Raw genomic sequence first — 16,667 nt, 5'->3', positions numbered from 1 at the left:
CCCCGCGGTGGCGTTCGACGCATTATTTAGCCGGCATTCCACATCGCGGGTGGGCGCAGAAATGGGTCACTTTTTAGTGCACGTTTCAAGGGCAGTTTTCAAACAGAAGCAAAATCTAGAAGCCTTGCTTTAAAGTGCGCCCTGCGGGCAATCTCGCGGCTGGTACTGCACACGCGAAAGCACCTCCGAGATCTGCATACCACCAGCGTTAAATGCTGTATATAAATAGCTGGCCGTTAGTATTCTACACAAACGGTGGCGCGTGGCCGAGATGTTTGAAGCGGCGCGCTGAAGAGCGAATGGTCGCAGGTTCGGATCCCGGTTTCGACATTGTTTTTCTTGTGATTTATTTTTCTTTGTTGGTTTTAATTATATATACATACATATGCATATCCGTGACCTGACGGCGACCGCAACAATCCACCGAGTGTCCATATAATTGCTATCGCAATAAAATGTCAAGAACCCTTAACAGTTGTACACATCCTACTCACACGTCCCCACACTGCTATGCAGAGACAATATTTCGGCCACCTATACAAACAACAGACGCCTAACCACCCTGCTCTACTTAGAGATGATCCCCTTGTACCAGTAGCGTAGGCAGACATTTTTTTGGGGGGTGGGGGGGCACGGGCGTGGTGTGCACCCCCCCCCCTGTCTACCCACTGCCTTGTACCCTTGTCTGCTGTGCTGAACTTTTTAAGAGCACGTGACTTTTTGAATAAGCTGTAAACGACATCATTTCACCGTTCATTACCTATCCCCTTGTGCCTGGCGCAGCATAGCCGCAGCTCCTATTGCGCCATAAAGAACTGAATTAACTATCTTCTTAACTCCTGCTTTATTCCGAGATAACGTCAAGGTATTCTCAAGTACGTAAGTAGTGCATGAGGTAATTATTTAGCAAATAAGCGGTTTCATCGATAAATGTATACTGAACACTCGCTGTCGAATATAAAAATCTCAAATGTTGGGTTTTGCAACTGAGTTTCCTGAACTTACATAGGACGTTTCCAGACTTAAATTAGAAATATTCCGAGGCGGCTGCTTTGGATGTGATGTACGGATGACAGTTTCTTACGCTCATGTATTCCACTGAGAACTACGAACGCATCGTTAAAGAAATGCGTCAATCTTTTAGAGCAGAGCTGTTATGGACGGGCTTTATCGTGTGTCGTAGATAGAAAATTACCATCACCATGTACCTACACGGGTTCAATACCCACCCGAGCGCTCGGTACAGATCGTTGACAAGAGGAGCTGAAACGTGCGGCCCCTAATTGGTGTTTGCCGCCCGTATGGTCCCCTAAGATTTAGTGGACCAGCAGGGTGAGTTGCAGGATTTGCCCAATGTCTGTAGGACATACGCGTTATAGGAGAGAGCAAGCATAGCCGTGTACAGTATGGTATAGCAAGGGGTGGGAAAGAGATAGGGGAGAGGGCAAAGCTTAGCAAAGCAGGGCCACCAAGGTGCCCAGCAGCTCTGCTGTGACCCAGCCTTGGGCAACTTGGTATAGGCTGCGCTAATTAAAAAAAAATTCTTACTATTATATTGTTATTTTACAGCTTCTCTCCACCGGTTTCGAAACAACATTGTAACCAATACTTCCTAACTGTTGGTGTTTTGATTTCAACTTTTCGCCAACGTCGTCAACGCGATGACATTTGCAGGCTTATAAATTTGTTTCGGAAACGAGCCGGGGCGACATGTGACGGCTTTTTGTTTTAAAAGAGCAGCTCACATGCCGTGTATTAAACGTTTGCCGTAATAAGCGCGACTTGAATGTTCACCTTCTTTTCTCTCCAGATTCGGCCATACATGCAAAGCTCCTTCGTATCTAGTCGTATGATTTGTATCAGCGCAAAGCGGCTGTTAAGAAAGAAGCTCTCTGACTGCGTGGATTGCGTCCATGGCAAGCGGATACAGCAAGGCCCGTGCAAAAGGTGAGTCCCTCGTTAACCTTCATCCCACATAACGTTCCACGTTGATGTCTCTATTCATTCCTCACGCTTGCTTCTTCTCCCTGCACTGCGTTAATAATTACACGGACGCTCCCGGTACAATCGTGCAGTCGGCGTCGCCGTCATGTTCTGTACAAAGTCCGAAATGATAACACTGCCCGGCGTTTCGTATGTTCCATCTGCGATTGAATGTGCGTGATTGCTTCAGCAAATCGGGGCTTTAACGGACATGAAACGTGCCGGCCGTCTCTGTCGCGCAAAAGGCTCATTGGGAGGTGCCGGAGGCTGGGCTGTATGTCTGCGGCGGCAAGCGTGTACTTTAACCAGACGGACGTGGTCACGCACTGTGTATTTGCAGCAGACCAGCCGAGCACTCATACCCTTGCACGCTTGTTATCGGAGTTTGCGTTGATGAATTGTTGGATTAAAACGGCCAACGCGCCCGGTGACAGAGTGGCCACAGCACTGTGAACACAATATTTACCATTATAGACGGGAGCTTCATAAGCGTGATAACATTTTCTTTAAACAAAGTGTGCGCGTGCATATGTAGGAACACTATATATACCAATCAATCATCACTATATGTACGTATCAACCTCGACAGAAAACTGTCGAGATTGATCGTGAACACGTCTTCCACTAGAAGAGAAAGTGAGTCTTACTTCTTTCATATGCGGTTTTTCAGAGAACTTGCAAGTAGTGGAATTATCGGGCCGTTTGCCAGTTTCACAGACATTAAGGATATACTCGGGGTGTTAATGTTCACTGTAACACATTTTCTTACAGTAAACATTCGTGATAAACCAAGCTGTGCTGGGCCGAAGATAAACCCCCCAATTTCATTCCCCGTTAGGAAGTGATACGTCACATTACCTTGCTAGAATTTGAGCGCACTTAAACAGCAATTTTATAGCTAAGCTAATTTTGTTCATCGGCATTGCAGCATGTGACTCTGATAGCCGCTGTAGTAAGACTGTCTGATCTGATGACCAAGTTTCTAACGGCGCTTTCTGATTTCAGCATGTATCCGACTGTTGTGGCTGCTGGCTGCAGTCCTAGTGGTGACGACGATCTACATCATCTGCAACAGAATGAAGCACAGCTCACTGTTGCCTTCTTGGAACATCGCTACATACACCATAGGTCACAGCAGTGCCGCTGATGGACATTCCCGTCATCAACATACGGAAAAAGTAAAATTGAAAAACATAACGACTTCCGTCGCCGCTCTCGCAAGCTCAACCCCGCCTTCGACGCAACCCGAACGTGTGACCGAGGTCGTTCAAGAACATGCCTCGGCGATCCAAACTACAAAGGCGTCGAAAAGGGCAGAGACAAGCACGACAGCTGCAGCCCCGATCGGTGCTAATGTTACAGAAACCTTCTTAATGAAACATCTAGTCAATTATAGTGCACACGATGATGCTAATACTACAGCGAAGTCCGCAGCCTCATGGAGCAAGACAAACTACTCCTTTGGCACTAACATTACGAAGCCCATGAAAGCCGTGCTACTGAAGCAATTCGCAGACACCGACCCTCAACAAAAACGCTCGAAAGTGGAGAGGATACTGGAAGTCGCCTACTTCCGTTCGGGATCCTCCTTCCTGGGTCAGCTACTCTCGGCGAATCCACGGACGTTCTACCACTTCGAGCCACTAAGGACGTTGCCCGTAGGTCCCCGGCTGTACGGCAGAGAGGCCCTTCGAGGGCTCGATTACATCACGGATTTCTTCGGCTGTGATTTCGCCAAACATTTGGACCACCTTCGGCTGGGCATAAAGTACCCGCACCCCTTTAGACAGAACACTTACCTGTGGAGCGTGTGCAAGGGCATCAAACGGGTCTGTCTTGATCCCGAGTTTCTCAACGCTGTCTGCAAGGCGGCGCCGATGCAGGTAAGCCTAGCTGGCAGAATACGCTGCAGACGATTTCTTTAATTTTTCGTTTTAAGGCGCAAGACTTTGATGCCTCAACAAGCGCGCAATTGACCTTCGGTGGCATCAACACGAGTGAAGCAAAAAAATCCTCATGACGTAACGACGTCACCATATGACGTCATTACGACGTCACTATGTCGCCGAATTGTTCATGTCGTGTGATGACTTCATCACACGACATGATCACTTGGTGAAAGGTTGGCCGATCACGGAGGCAGTGAAAAACCAGGTGAGATGCGGAAATGTTGCAATGCCTTCGATCCTGGAGGCAGTTCAATACCACGCTAGGCGCAAGGAGTTTACGGAGGGGGGCATCGATGTATCAGTGCATAGACTGTGAATAAAATGAAGAAGAAGATAGCTTTCGCCTTCGAGTCACCTTAGGCGAATGCATAAGAGACCCTTGAGTCACGCATATCGCCTTCACATTCCAAAATGGTAGCGGGAGATTACATGACAAGTCTGCTCGTGTTTTCGGTGGTGGTGGCGGCAGTGCTATTGCAACAGACTGGATTAGCCTGGCATAAATAGCTGGCAACTGCTCTGCCAGAGCCTTAGATTCGTTAATGGCAAGGGCCTCTCACCAATGGTTGATAACGGCTGCCTCTTGTAGAAAGGCAATATGCAGTCGGTAAGCGTTCTTAAATGCCGCGGTATTTTCAGTGGAAGAGGACGTCCAGTATGTAGGACCTTCCTACTTCCAGTATGTAGGACCTTACTAATTCTGTGCGAAGGCTTACGTGTCGGCTTTACGCTCTGTCTGCGACGACACTTCGGCTGGGACAATACCTCGACCTCTATGGTGAATCGTAGCCATTCTGTACGCCACAATCCGCAATGTGACAGGGACGCGCTTGCTGGTGTCCTTCCCAGGTCTCTAATTAAGCCGCCTTCGCCACCTTTGAACAACAGGCCTAGAGCGTAGCCAACCACGCGACCCGATCGTTGTATCTATGGACCCTTTCATCGTTCGCTGCCACAATTTCTACATGAATCATACTTGTTCGTGTGTCTCTGACACCAAATTTTGCTCAGTCTAGGGCACAACTATAAAATTTTTAAAAATTGACTCTTTTGGAGGCATTCCTACGTCAGGCCACGTGTGGCTAGATATATTGCTTGATGCCACTCGCTTCCCAAAGCAGGCACTAATTGGGAAAGCGCGTCGCCCATTTTACACAGTGAAGTGTGGTGCGTACAAAGTTAGTTCTTGTGGGTTACAGTGCAGAAAAGTTGTTCCTTCACGCGTAACTTCATAAATTTCATAGCCTCGATACTAAGTTTTGCCGGTCACCCTAACGTGATGCCTAATGCGTCCTCTGTGTCCTGCAACAGCTTTGGAGCTCCGAATATTGGAGCACATGGTAGTGCTTCGTGTGCAAGAGCATCAACATTTTCCTAACATCCTACGTGGAATGGGATCCACTGAAATTTCTCCTCAAGTTCCTTGCTCATGAGGTGCCAAACACCGCCAGAGAAAGTCGTGTAGTAATAGGCCCAAAAACAACGGAAGTGTGACAGGGAAAAAAGCCCAAAACTACTATGACAAATTTCATGTAAATTTACTGTAAATAGATCTGGATTTTTTATGGGATAAATGCAGCAGTCGCACAGCAGACGCAAACATCGACGCTATTTTGCATGTGGAAAGGTTTTGAAGTTCGACCTTGCACGTGAATGCCTTTGATATCCTACGATAATATGAACAGCGCAGAGTAGAACTTCACAGCTCCTTATATCTCGCGATAACATGAGTAGCAAGACGCGCCACTTAACCGCTCCTTGTTACTTTCTGAGAACGCTCTTTTAGCTCATGGAAATGCTTTTATTGATTAAAAGAAACAATGGAGTACATACGGCAAATTTAAGACCCACATGTCCTTTCAACCGGTACAGAATATTTTAATCATTTAGCTAAGGGTCATTCTGTTTGCTATATTGAATAATTTCAATCTCTCATGTATCTGCGCAGGTTATGAAAGTGGTGCGCATCGGAATGGATACCGTACGGCGTTATTTACTGGATGGGCCGATGGCGGCTGCGGAAGAACTCAGGGTGGTACACTTAGTACGCGACCCGCGCGCCATCTGGCTGTCACGTCAGCGACGCAAGTGGTGTCGTCCTAGATGTGCCAGCGCCACCATGCTTTGCAACGATATGAAGCACGACCTAGACATCTTCGAGAATATTAGCCGGGGGTTTCCCGGTCGGGCGATACAGGTGAGACACTAAAGCGTAATTGCCACCACAGCAATAGCAAATATGGGTCAGTTATCTAGAGGAGTAAGAATGAAGTGGAACTCATTCGGCACCCCGCAGGGGCATCTGCGCACGCAGGCGTTTGGTGTGTAGCGACACCACGGACCCGAGCTAACGGGGGGGGGGGTTTCGACCGCCTCCCACGCCTTGCCGTGCGTGGCTTTGCCGTGTCCGGGGAAAAGTAGATCCTGGGGGTTGAGCCGACGCCGGGTGATTGGACCGTTAAGGCCCCCCGGCAGAGGCAACACGCCCCTTTGGCCCCGGCTTCACGTAGACGGCACCCCTGGGCTGACCCACCCAGGGGAAATCGGCAGTCGCCTCTTCCTGTCTCTCTCTCCCCTCATCTTCGTCTTTACCTCTCACTTTTATTCTTTCCTGTCCTCTGCTCTCTTCCATTTACTTCCACTTTTCCTGGCGGCAAGGGTTAACCTTGTGTGGCTATCCTACCTACGGTAAACCATATTTGGTTATAGGAACGGCACACTATTGGCGTTGCGCAGACTTGTTCACACGTTCTGCGACGTCCCCTTGTTGGGCTCCGTGGTGGCTGGTAGGCGCCGTTTCCGAACAAATTACTTTCTTATGGGAATCTTCAACCCTTCTTCAACCGATCGTGCCCCGAAAAGGGTACGCACCGACGCAACGACACTCTTCGCTCCCAAAAGCAAAGAAACATTCCCGAAATTTCATGTGATTCACTGTGAGCAACCAACGACAAAAGCTAGAGCTATTTGACCATTCCTAGTGGCCAAGAGCCTAAAAGAGACGATTGGAGCCGGTTACAAAGCCACAAGGATGGCAAAAGGGGATCTGCTGCTCGAACTAAAAGACAACGTACAGTTCAACAAACTCGCACACCTAGTAGCTTTTGATAACATACCTGTATCTGTAAGTCCACATCGAACGATGAACACAGTGAAAGGCGTAGTGTCGGACGAAGACTTGATGACATTGAACGAAGACGAACTCATCGACGGATGGAGAGACTAAGGTGTAATTCTTTTTCAACGAATCAAAATCAGACGGAACAACACCGAAATTGCAACGAAGCATCTAATAATTACCTCCACTTCAACTACACTACCCGAGACTCTTGAAACCGGCTATGTGAAACTTCATGTCCGACCGTGTATCCCTAACCCGAGGCGCTGCTTCAAGTGCCAGAGATTTGGTCATGGATCGCAGAGTTGCCGAGGGCAGCTTATTTGCGCTAAGTGTGGCACCACCGGCCACAGTACTGACGATTGCAGGAATGAGGAGGTCCATTGTGCAAACTGCGAGGGCAGTCACCCCGCATACTCCAGAGCTTCCCCGACCTGGAAGAAAGAAGAAGAAATAATCACTATAAAGGTAAAGGAGAATATATCATTCCGCGAAGCAAGACAACGGATTGCATCGTCATTCCCACTGAAAACATCCTTCGCCGAAGTGGGGCAACAAGGGGCGGCACCACTAAGGCCCTTGGCAGTTGCCCGGACCACGCCTAGCGTGCCGAAGCTAACGCCACTCGCCCCTACGGCGGGAGCAGCCAGCGCTGCCCTGCCCACTGTCACTCAGTCCACACCAGTGGCCTCCACAAGCTCTGGCAGTCTACAGTACGCAAACAGCGCTCGGTAGAGCGACTGTCTGTCGCCTCTCAAGAGGCGATGGACACTACTGGTCCATCGGAGCAAGCTGCGCCGATGGAGCGGCGAGCATCCCTCGACCGCTCCAAAAAAGACAAAACGCTAATCACAGGGCCTGGCAAAAGCTCTCTAAAATAAGTGACTCTCCTTCCATTGCGACACAGCACACACACAGACATTCAAAATGGACCACATATTACAATGGAATGCTAGAGGACTTTTACACAATCTTGACGATATACAAGAACTCCTCACCACATTTCGTCCAAAGGTGCTGTGTGTACAGGAGACACACCTTAATCCTACACAGACAAATTTCCTCCATCATTATGTTGTTTTTAGGAAAGACCGCCAGAATGCTCTCGCATCATCTGGCGGTGTGTCTAGTATGATGGCGGCGGGGCCATCATACTAGACAAAAACGTAGCATGTCAGCACTTTCCGCTCCAAACGGCACTGGAAGCAGTAGCCGTTCGAGCTATAATTGCAAATAAACTCATCACTATCTGCTCAGTATACATACCCCCACACTACCAGCTACACAAACACGAATTTCAATCTTTTATTGATGAGTTGCCCGAGCCTTACCTCGTTCTCGGCGAATTTAATGCTCACAGCGGCCTGTGGGGCGACTCTCGCACCGACGCGCGAGGCCGCCTCATAGAGAATTTTCTGTTTTCTACGGGCGCGTGTCTACCCAACAAAAAAGAACCCACGTTTTTTAGCCTCGCAAATAAATCGTATTCATCCATTGATCTTAGCATCATCTCTGCATCTATTTTACTTGATTTTAACTGGGAAGTGGTTAGAAACCCTTATGGGAGTGACCACATCCCAATATTCCTCCAACCACAAAGACAGAACGAATCTCCACCCCAGGCCCCTCGGTGGAACCTTGACAGAGCCAACTGGGAGGAGTTTCACAACACTACTAATGTCTCGTGGGCGGATACGGCTCCTTTAAGTATTGACGCTGCTATAGAGGTTTTTACCGCTTTTATTACCAATGCCGCTTCTAAATGTATACCTGAAGTAACCAGGGCGACAGGCAAACGTCGTGTGCCCTGGTGGAACGACGAGTGCCGCGAGGCTCGAAAGAAACAGAATAAAGCGTGAGGGCGTCTGCGCGAATCCCCCACAGCAGAAAACCTCTTCAATTTTAAACAGATCTAATCTCAAGGACGGAGGACGTGCCGGCCGGCCAGAAGAGACAGCTGGGAGAGGTTCATATCGCGTGTTAACTCCTATAGAGATGAGGCCAAGGCATGGAATAGCGTTAAGAAAGTTCGAGGTCAGCCAGCTTATTCCTTACCCTTAGTTGACACCCAGGGTGAAAGCCTGGAAGATCAAGCTGACTCTCTGGGAGCACACATCCAACACGTATCCAGTTCTACACACTATTCCAAAACCTTTCAAAGGTACAAAACTAGAGTGGAAAGAGAAAGGTTGGAAAGAAAATCAATAAATAATGAAGCATACAATGAACCGTTCTGCTTAGCAGAGCTGCAGGCAGCACTGAGCTTCTGCACCGAACCTGCCCCAGGCTCTGATCGTATTGTATACAATATGGTGAAACACTTATCCCATGAAACACTAAAAACACTGCTTTCCCTGTACAATACCATATGGTTTTCCGGCGTTATCCCTTTCCTGGAAAGAGGCTATCGTGATCCATGTTCTGAAACAGGGAAAAGATCCATCGTCTGTCACAAGTTACAGGCCCATCGGCTGACAAGTTGCCTATGCAAAGTCTTTGAAAAAATGATCAACTGCCGGTTAATACACTTTGTCGAAACAAAAAAATTACTAGATTCATACCAGTGAGGATTTCGACAAGGTCGATCAACAACCGACCACTTAATCCGCATTGAGTCTGCAATCCGCGAAGCATTTGCACATAAGCAGTTTTTTCTCTCAGTATTCCTTGACATGGAAAAAGCATACGACACAACATGGCGGTTTGGAATACTGAGAGACCTCTCACAGTTAGGTATACGAGGTACGATGTTAACAATAATTGAAAGTTACTTGTCCAATCGTACATTTCGTGTTCGAGTGGGTAATGTATTATCGCGACCATTTGTGCAGGAAACTGGTGTACCACAGGGTGGTGTGCTGAGTTGCGCCCTTTTTATTATAAAAAAAATCACAGCATATCCACGGGGTGAATGATGATGAGTGGGGCGAAGCTACGGAGGGAATCATCTGTAAACCGTGAAACTCTTCCGTGAAATGCGCCCAGTACATAATATAAAGAGTGTGAAACATCGTGTATATATTAAACATCAAACTTTTATTGTACTGTTGGTTTACGTGGTCCCTTCATTATCACTTGTGATCGGTGAAATGCAAGGAAGAAGTCCACTCCCGAGCGAAAGAGCGCCAAGAGCGACCGCATTCCCCGCTCGCCCTGTGCGAATTAAAGGCAAGGCTAGAGGGAAGACAGGACGCGCGTTCCACGACGCCAGGTCGGTAGCATGCCCAACGAAAGCCAACGGAACGCGATCGTGCAAGTGCTCCGGCTTCGCATCGCCTCATGGTTCCATTTAGCGTCCCAAAACCAAACATATTGCTCAAGGTGTGCCTTGCGTTTTTCGTAGAAATAATTTCTTTATCATGTACACTAAGACGAAAAGTTGAAAGCTCACTAGAGTGTATCGCCCGCAAAGTATGTCTTTTAGTGTGATTTAACTCTCGTACGGCAGGGTCCTCGCGCCGTTGCCGGTCCACCTCGCCCGTTGACGATCGGGCGAGGTGGCTACATGCAACTACTACCCTACTACTACTACACTTTAAGAAAAACATCTGGCGTTCTTTCGTTCTGCTTTTACAAAACATCTGGCGTCTTTCGTTGGTTTATTTCATCAATCAACGGCGTTTTGAACAAAATTTTTATTGTTTAATCACGCACAGGAGAAATCTCACCAGGCACTACCTTGGAGGTAAACAATGGCTGCTAATGGCAATGAGAGACAGAAGAAGTCGGCTTTTAGCTAACACTTACACTTCTACTTCTACTAACGTTTCCTACTGGAACATGCCAATGGCTGCTAATGGGGAATGAGAGACAGAAGAATTCGGCTTTTAGTTAACGCGCACGCTGCGAATTTTTTATTGTTCAACAACGCACAGGAGAAATCTCCCACCGGCACCACCTTGGAGGTCAAAGCGTAAGACTTGTTACTCACTACTACGACCACTACGAGGGACGAACGGGTGCCGCCTTAAGGAGCTTCGCCCCTAAAATGAATTCCTTGCCTCTCTGCATCCCACATAACATATTCTATTCCACATATGTGGATGATGTCCAGGTCGGTTTTAGGTCTTGCAATATTGCTATGTGTGAGCGGCATGTTCAGCTCTGTCTGAACAAGGTGTCTAAATGGGCAGACGAAAACGGGTTCAGGTTAAGTCCACAAAAAAGCACCTGTGTCCTCTTTTCTAGAAAGAGAGGCCTCCACCCAAATCCCGAAATTGCCTTGTATGGCCAGCGACTACCTGTAGACGCGGAACATAAATTCCTAGGCCTAATACTGGACTCAAAACTCACCTTTATATCACGGATAAAGCACATAAAAAACAAGTGTATGAAAACAATGAACATCCTAAAAGTGCTGTCACGCACTGCATGGGGCAGTGACAGCAAGTGCCTGATGAATCTATACAGAAGCCTCATTCGCACGCGCCTAGATTACGGGGCCGTTGTTTATCAGTCTGCGACACCAAGCGCCTTGAAGATGCGTGACCCTGTTCACCATCTGGGCATTCGCCTTTCTACGGGCGCATTTCGAACGAGCCCCGTAGAAAGCCTCTACGTTGAATGCAACGAGTGGTCGCTCCACCTGCATAGATCTTGCATGTCCTTTTTATATCACCTAAAAGTGAACGCAGACAAAGAACACCCCGCACACTCTACCGTCAATGATTTGTCCAGTTCTGCCCTGTTTAACAATCGTCCTTCGGTGAGACAGCCCTACTCACTTCGTGTGAGGGCCCTTGCTGAGGAAACGGGTGTGCTACTTCATGAACGCCGTTTGATGGCCCCCGCTGCATATCTGCCGCCGTGGCAGTGGCAGCTCATAGACTGTGACGTTCCCTTTGTAGAAGTAACGAAACACGCACCTATTGCACACATACGTACTCACTTTCTCAAACTGCAGCAAAAATACACCTGTCCTGCATTCTTTACGGATGCTTCAAAGTCTCACACCGGTGTGTCATATGCAGCCGTTGGTCCGTCCTTTTCCGACTCCGGTATTCTGCACCCTAATTAAAGTATATTCACCGCAGAAGCTTACGCGATACTTGTGGCCGTTCAACACATTAAAGAATTAAAATTAACATGTGCAGTCATATACAGGGATTCTCCGAGCGTTGTAAAAGCTTTAAATACGTTGAACAAACATAAAAATCATGTCCTTGTGTCCCTTGACTCCCTATTATGCACGCTCTACACACTAAAACAACATGTTGTACTGTGCTGGGTGCCAGGGCACCGCGAAATCGGGAAAAATGTGTTGGCGGACCAACTAGCTGCGTCTGCCCAAGAAAACGCTGCCGCGAATACATCCATAGCTGTCCCTTCACTCGACCTAAAACCATTCCCTAAAAGAAAGCTCAGGGACCACTGGCAGCGGTCGTGGGACAGGCAAACACAAAATAAACTTCGTCTCATCAAGCCACATATCGCGTATTGCCGTCAGTAACAAAGTCACGCCGCACAGAAGTAACACTTACCAGGATAAGAATAGGACACACACACAGTACACACTCACACCTTCTATCCGGTGATGATCCACCCATGTGTGAGAGATGTGGTGAAACACTAACTGTAATTCACATTTTAATACAGTGTAAGGAACTAGAAACGCTTAGAAAACAGCACTTCCTACTACCCTACCGGCAACAATTACCACTACACCCACCAATGTTCGTCGGTAGGGAACCCGTTTTTAAACATCAGTCACTGTTCGCGTTTTTTAAAGACGTGGATAGCTTTCACGTCATATACCCAGGGAATCCGTAGCACGACCTCTGAAAAGAGGTTGTGCTCTAGCTATACTAGAGAAAGCACCTGGCTCCCTGCCTTTGATCTAAAAGGCCTTGAGGAGGCATTCGTGCTCCCACCATATCGCTATTGTTTTACCATCATGACTACTTGCCATTCATTCTCCATGCCCATGCTTCACGTCACTCTCATGATTTTATTACATATATGTTTTACCCGCCTTTAGCGCGAGGAATTTAAGGCCCCTATAGAGCCAGGTAACATGACCATTGTTCAGTTTCGTTATCATGTCATGGCGCTCTTTGGCCATCAAATGGCCCTTGCGCCAATAGGCACCATATATCATCAACTCATTCGGCAGGCATTCTTAGATCATGAATGGTAATTTGACAGTACCCCTCAAGAGAAAAGTATTTAACAGCGGCATCACCTACGGAGCGCAAGCCTGGAGACTTGCGAAAAGTGTTCAGTTGAAATTTTGGACGACGCAGCGAGCCATGCAAAGAAAAATGACAGGTGTAGCCTCAAGAGACAAAACAGAGCAGTGTGGGTCAGAGAACAAAAGGGTGCTCAGGACATGTTAGTCGCTATCATGAACGGACATGGGCCGGGCATGTAGCGCGGAAGGCAAGGTAACTGCTTCTCATTAAGAGAAACAGATGAGATTAGGAAGTTCGCTGTCGTACCGTGGCCGCAGCAAGCACGTTAGCGGGTTAACTGGCGATACATTGGAAGGCCTTTCTTCTGCTAGTAAGGCTTAGTCAGGCACAGTCAGGCCGATGAAGATGATAGGCTAATTCTTAGCGTCGCCATGATGCTCTGCATGAAGCTGCCCGCGTGAGCTGTGGATAATAGGTCATCGAATGAGATATCGCATCGCCCTACTGAGCAGTGACCATAGCTAATAAATATGATTTTCAGCTTCAAAAGTTGTCATTTTTGTGCGAGAGCAGTTACTGAGAAAGCAAGATCTTATTACGGATTTCAACCTTTATTGAAATTTCTTGCACAAGTAACGTCCGGCTCGGCGCATATAGTTCATCTGAATCCTGCACGGTATGCTTCAGACAATTCCCAAAAAGTCACGTTAATGTTGACACAGAAACATCGAACATACTATCCTTGAAGAGAGGTTGTTTGTTTGTTTTGTTTGTTTATTAATACTGTCAACCCCAAGCTGGGGTTTTTACAGGAGTGGAAAACACATACAATGAAATAGCATACACATAAATGCTGAAATTCAAGCGAAAAAAAAAGAAGATATGGTCATGAAATACGTTACAAAATAGAGACATACAGCGAACACAGGCATTTACACTAATAGACAAAATTAAACACAGGCATGTGCACTTGCATTCTGCGCATTGAAAACAACAATTAACAAAGCGAGAGGCATTATACATTGACATCGTGAATTATAGGAATAAAAAAAAGAACAAAAAAATACTGTGACGCATCTGTCGAAGTATTGTCGACGCGTTTTTTTTTAAGATTGATAATTCGAGAAGTTTACTTGTAGTTCTTTGGAATTATTGACTGTGAGTGCTCATTCATATTGTGTATAACAAAGAAAAACGAGCCCTTAAAATTAACACTTCTTTCCTTCTTGTAGTATTATGTTATTCTAATGTTAAATATCGTTTAACGTGCACATTCGACTGGTTCTTGCTTTCACAGGTGCGTTTGGAAGACCTTGCTCTGAACACGCTAAACGTTACCTCGGAGATGTACAACGCACTCGGACTGCCTTTGACAACGTCAGTTAGACAGTTCATCGATTCCCACACCCACGAGACAAACGTCAAAGTACAACGCGACGCGTACGCTACCTCCAGAAACTCCAAAGACGTGGTCAACGCTTGGAAGCGACAAATCAGGCCCGAGGACGCTTTGCACATCAACACGGCCTGTGCCCACGTGATCAAAAGGCTGGGTTACGAACTCTGACGTTCGCTACCCACACTGGTAGCTTTCCACGTTATGTGTTGTGCTGCTAAGTTCTGGCGAACCTGTTTGATTCGTGGCCATGGCAGCCCCATTTCGATGGGGGTGGAAGTAGAAAGAGCACTCGCGTACTTAATTATTCAAGGAACCCCTGGTGGTCAAAATCAATACGGAGTCCCCTACTACGACGTGCCTCGTAATCATATCGTGGTTTTGGGAGGTGAAACTCCAGCAATTAATAATTCTGACGTTCGGAGTGAATAACTTAAGGGTTCAGAGTCAACAACTTCAGGAACCTGAAGTACACGTCGGTCAGTTCCGTCAAGCAAGCATTTACCAGGCGACCTTAATGCCCATATTAGGCTACTAGGATATTCTCGTTGTGGTGTCGCAGGTCGCTCTCTAGAATTTTTTTTATTATTCTGGTACGGTTGCTCTGAATAAAGTAATGTCACAGTATCGCCGCAAGGGCCTAGCAATGAATCGATAGCAACAAATTGGATCGTTACATGGGCGCAGGGGCGTCTGCGCGAGCAAGCGTTTGGTGAGAAGCGTCACCACGGACTCGAGCCAACGGGGGATTTCGACCCCCTCCCACGCCTATACGTGCGTGGCCTTGCCGTGTCCAGGGAAAAGGGCATCCTGGGGACTGAGCCGACGCCTGGTGATTCGACCTTTAGTGCCCCCCGGCACAGGCAGCACGCCCCTTTGGCCCTGGCTTTACGTAGTCTGCACCCCCGGATTGACCAACCCACGGGAAATGCGAAATTTGTGCGGACATTTATACCTGAAAATTGTTTCGTCTGGTTGTTGTTGTTGTACTGACCCGGCGCTGAAAAACATGTTGTAAGTCAAATGCCGCTCCTAATTCGTTGGGTTACAGAGCACACTTTCACAAGGCAACAATTCTAATACGTCGAGGTTCAGTAATCGACGTAGGTGGCCAAAAACGATTGCGTTAAAAACAAGGAATTGAAGAATGAAATTGAGATGAACACTCTCCAAACTACTTGTGCTGTTACCCATTCGGTAAAAGAAACTAGCACTGATTACCTTTTGTAGAAGTCGCATTAAAAAAAGAATTATCCGAGGTGGCACGCATACCCTTGTAGAAAGGACTTAGCCTTGATGCCACGAAAAGCGGTCGCGGTGTAGTTTGTAAAGTTCGATTTCCGAAAGATGCTGTAATTCAAAATACATTGTAATCGAGCGGAATGAGGTTATAAATCAGCTCTGCTGCTGCTTTTTTTTTTGTCGTTTTGTAGACAGATCACCTGAGCATCGTCCATGCCTTACCGGCTTAACAACAGTACTTAAAATGAGAATCGACTACTCATTCCACGCCCACGCCGAGCTACGGAAGTATTGGCCTCGAGGCCCACCACTGGAAACGCCGGCGCCACCGTCGGCGTCACGTGCTTGGCAGGATCACGTGGTCTCAGCGGCCGCGTCGGCTGCTTGTGACGCACTGCCGCGTGCTTTGAAAACGAGTTTCAAGTCCCACATGCGCTGCGGTCTGTTCAAATTCGGAAGTTTTCTCTCATTTTCTACACAATTGAAACCATTGTAATAGAGTGGCTGCCTCCGAAGACGACGAATATGGGGCTCTACTGCTCGGTGCCGCAGTGCCGCGCTTACACAAAGGAGCCCAGTGTCAGCCTGCACTGGTAACCGCGGGACAAGAAACAGCGTGAAGCATGGGTTGGAAAGCTAAGAACCGGCAAGTAGCCATCCGCTACGAGTCTTGTGTGCAACAAACACTTCCGCGACGAAGACTTGTTACTGCGTCGGGCCTGCGATGTTCGGTGAGTAGCAGACAGCGCGCACTGAGACGATGGCTCGCGCGCGCTCCCCGCCGGCAAATGATGCTTATTTGCCACAGGATGGTAAAAGCGCTACTTTTACCACGTGCGATGCCATCT

The 16,667-nt window shown here is 47.6% G+C and overlaps 1 protein-coding gene across 1 annotated transcript; it reads left to right on the top strand.

Moving 5' to 3' along the window:
* Positions 1–1,834: 1,834 nt before the first annotated feature.
* On the top strand, positions 1,835–15,202 carry LOC119406877 (carbohydrate sulfotransferase 6-like). Its single transcript, XM_037673646.1, has 4 exons — positions 1,835–1,947; positions 2,989–3,866; positions 5,881–6,129; positions 14,479–15,202. Exons 1-4 carry the CDS (start codon positions 1,914–1,916, stop codon positions 14,746–14,748), a joined length of 1,431 nt encoding a protein of 476 aa, XP_037529574.1. The 5' UTR covers positions 1,835–1,913; the 3' UTR covers positions 14,749–15,202.
* Positions 15,203–16,667: the final 1,465 nt, after the last annotated feature.

Source organism: Rhipicephalus sanguineus, chromosome 10 (assembly GCF_013339695.2).
Source record: "Rhipicephalus sanguineus isolate Rsan-2018 chromosome 10, BIME_Rsan_1.4, whole genome shotgun sequence".
Taxonomy (NCBI): Eukaryota; Metazoa; Arthropoda; class Arachnida; order Ixodida; family Ixodidae; genus Rhipicephalus; species Rhipicephalus sanguineus.
The sequence above is the reverse complement of the archived record's forward strand: the minus strand, read 5'-3'. Positions and strand labels throughout refer to the sequence as shown.

What these genes read in the sequence shown, in the direction of transcription:
- LOC119406877 (XM_037673646.1), top strand. Translation starts at nt 1,914, where the DNA reads ATGGCAAGCGGATACAGCAAGGCCCGTGCAAAAG. An exon ending in CAGCAAGGCCCGTGCAAAAG is followed by an intron (nt 1,948 to 2,988) that starts GTGAGTCCCTCG and finishes TTCTGATTTCAG; the next exon opens with CATGTATCCGACTGTTGTGG. An exon ending in TTCCCGGTCGGGCGATACAG is followed by an intron (nt 6,130 to 14,478) that starts GTGAGACACTAA and finishes TTGCTTTCACAG; the next exon opens with GTGCGTTTGGAAGACCTTGC.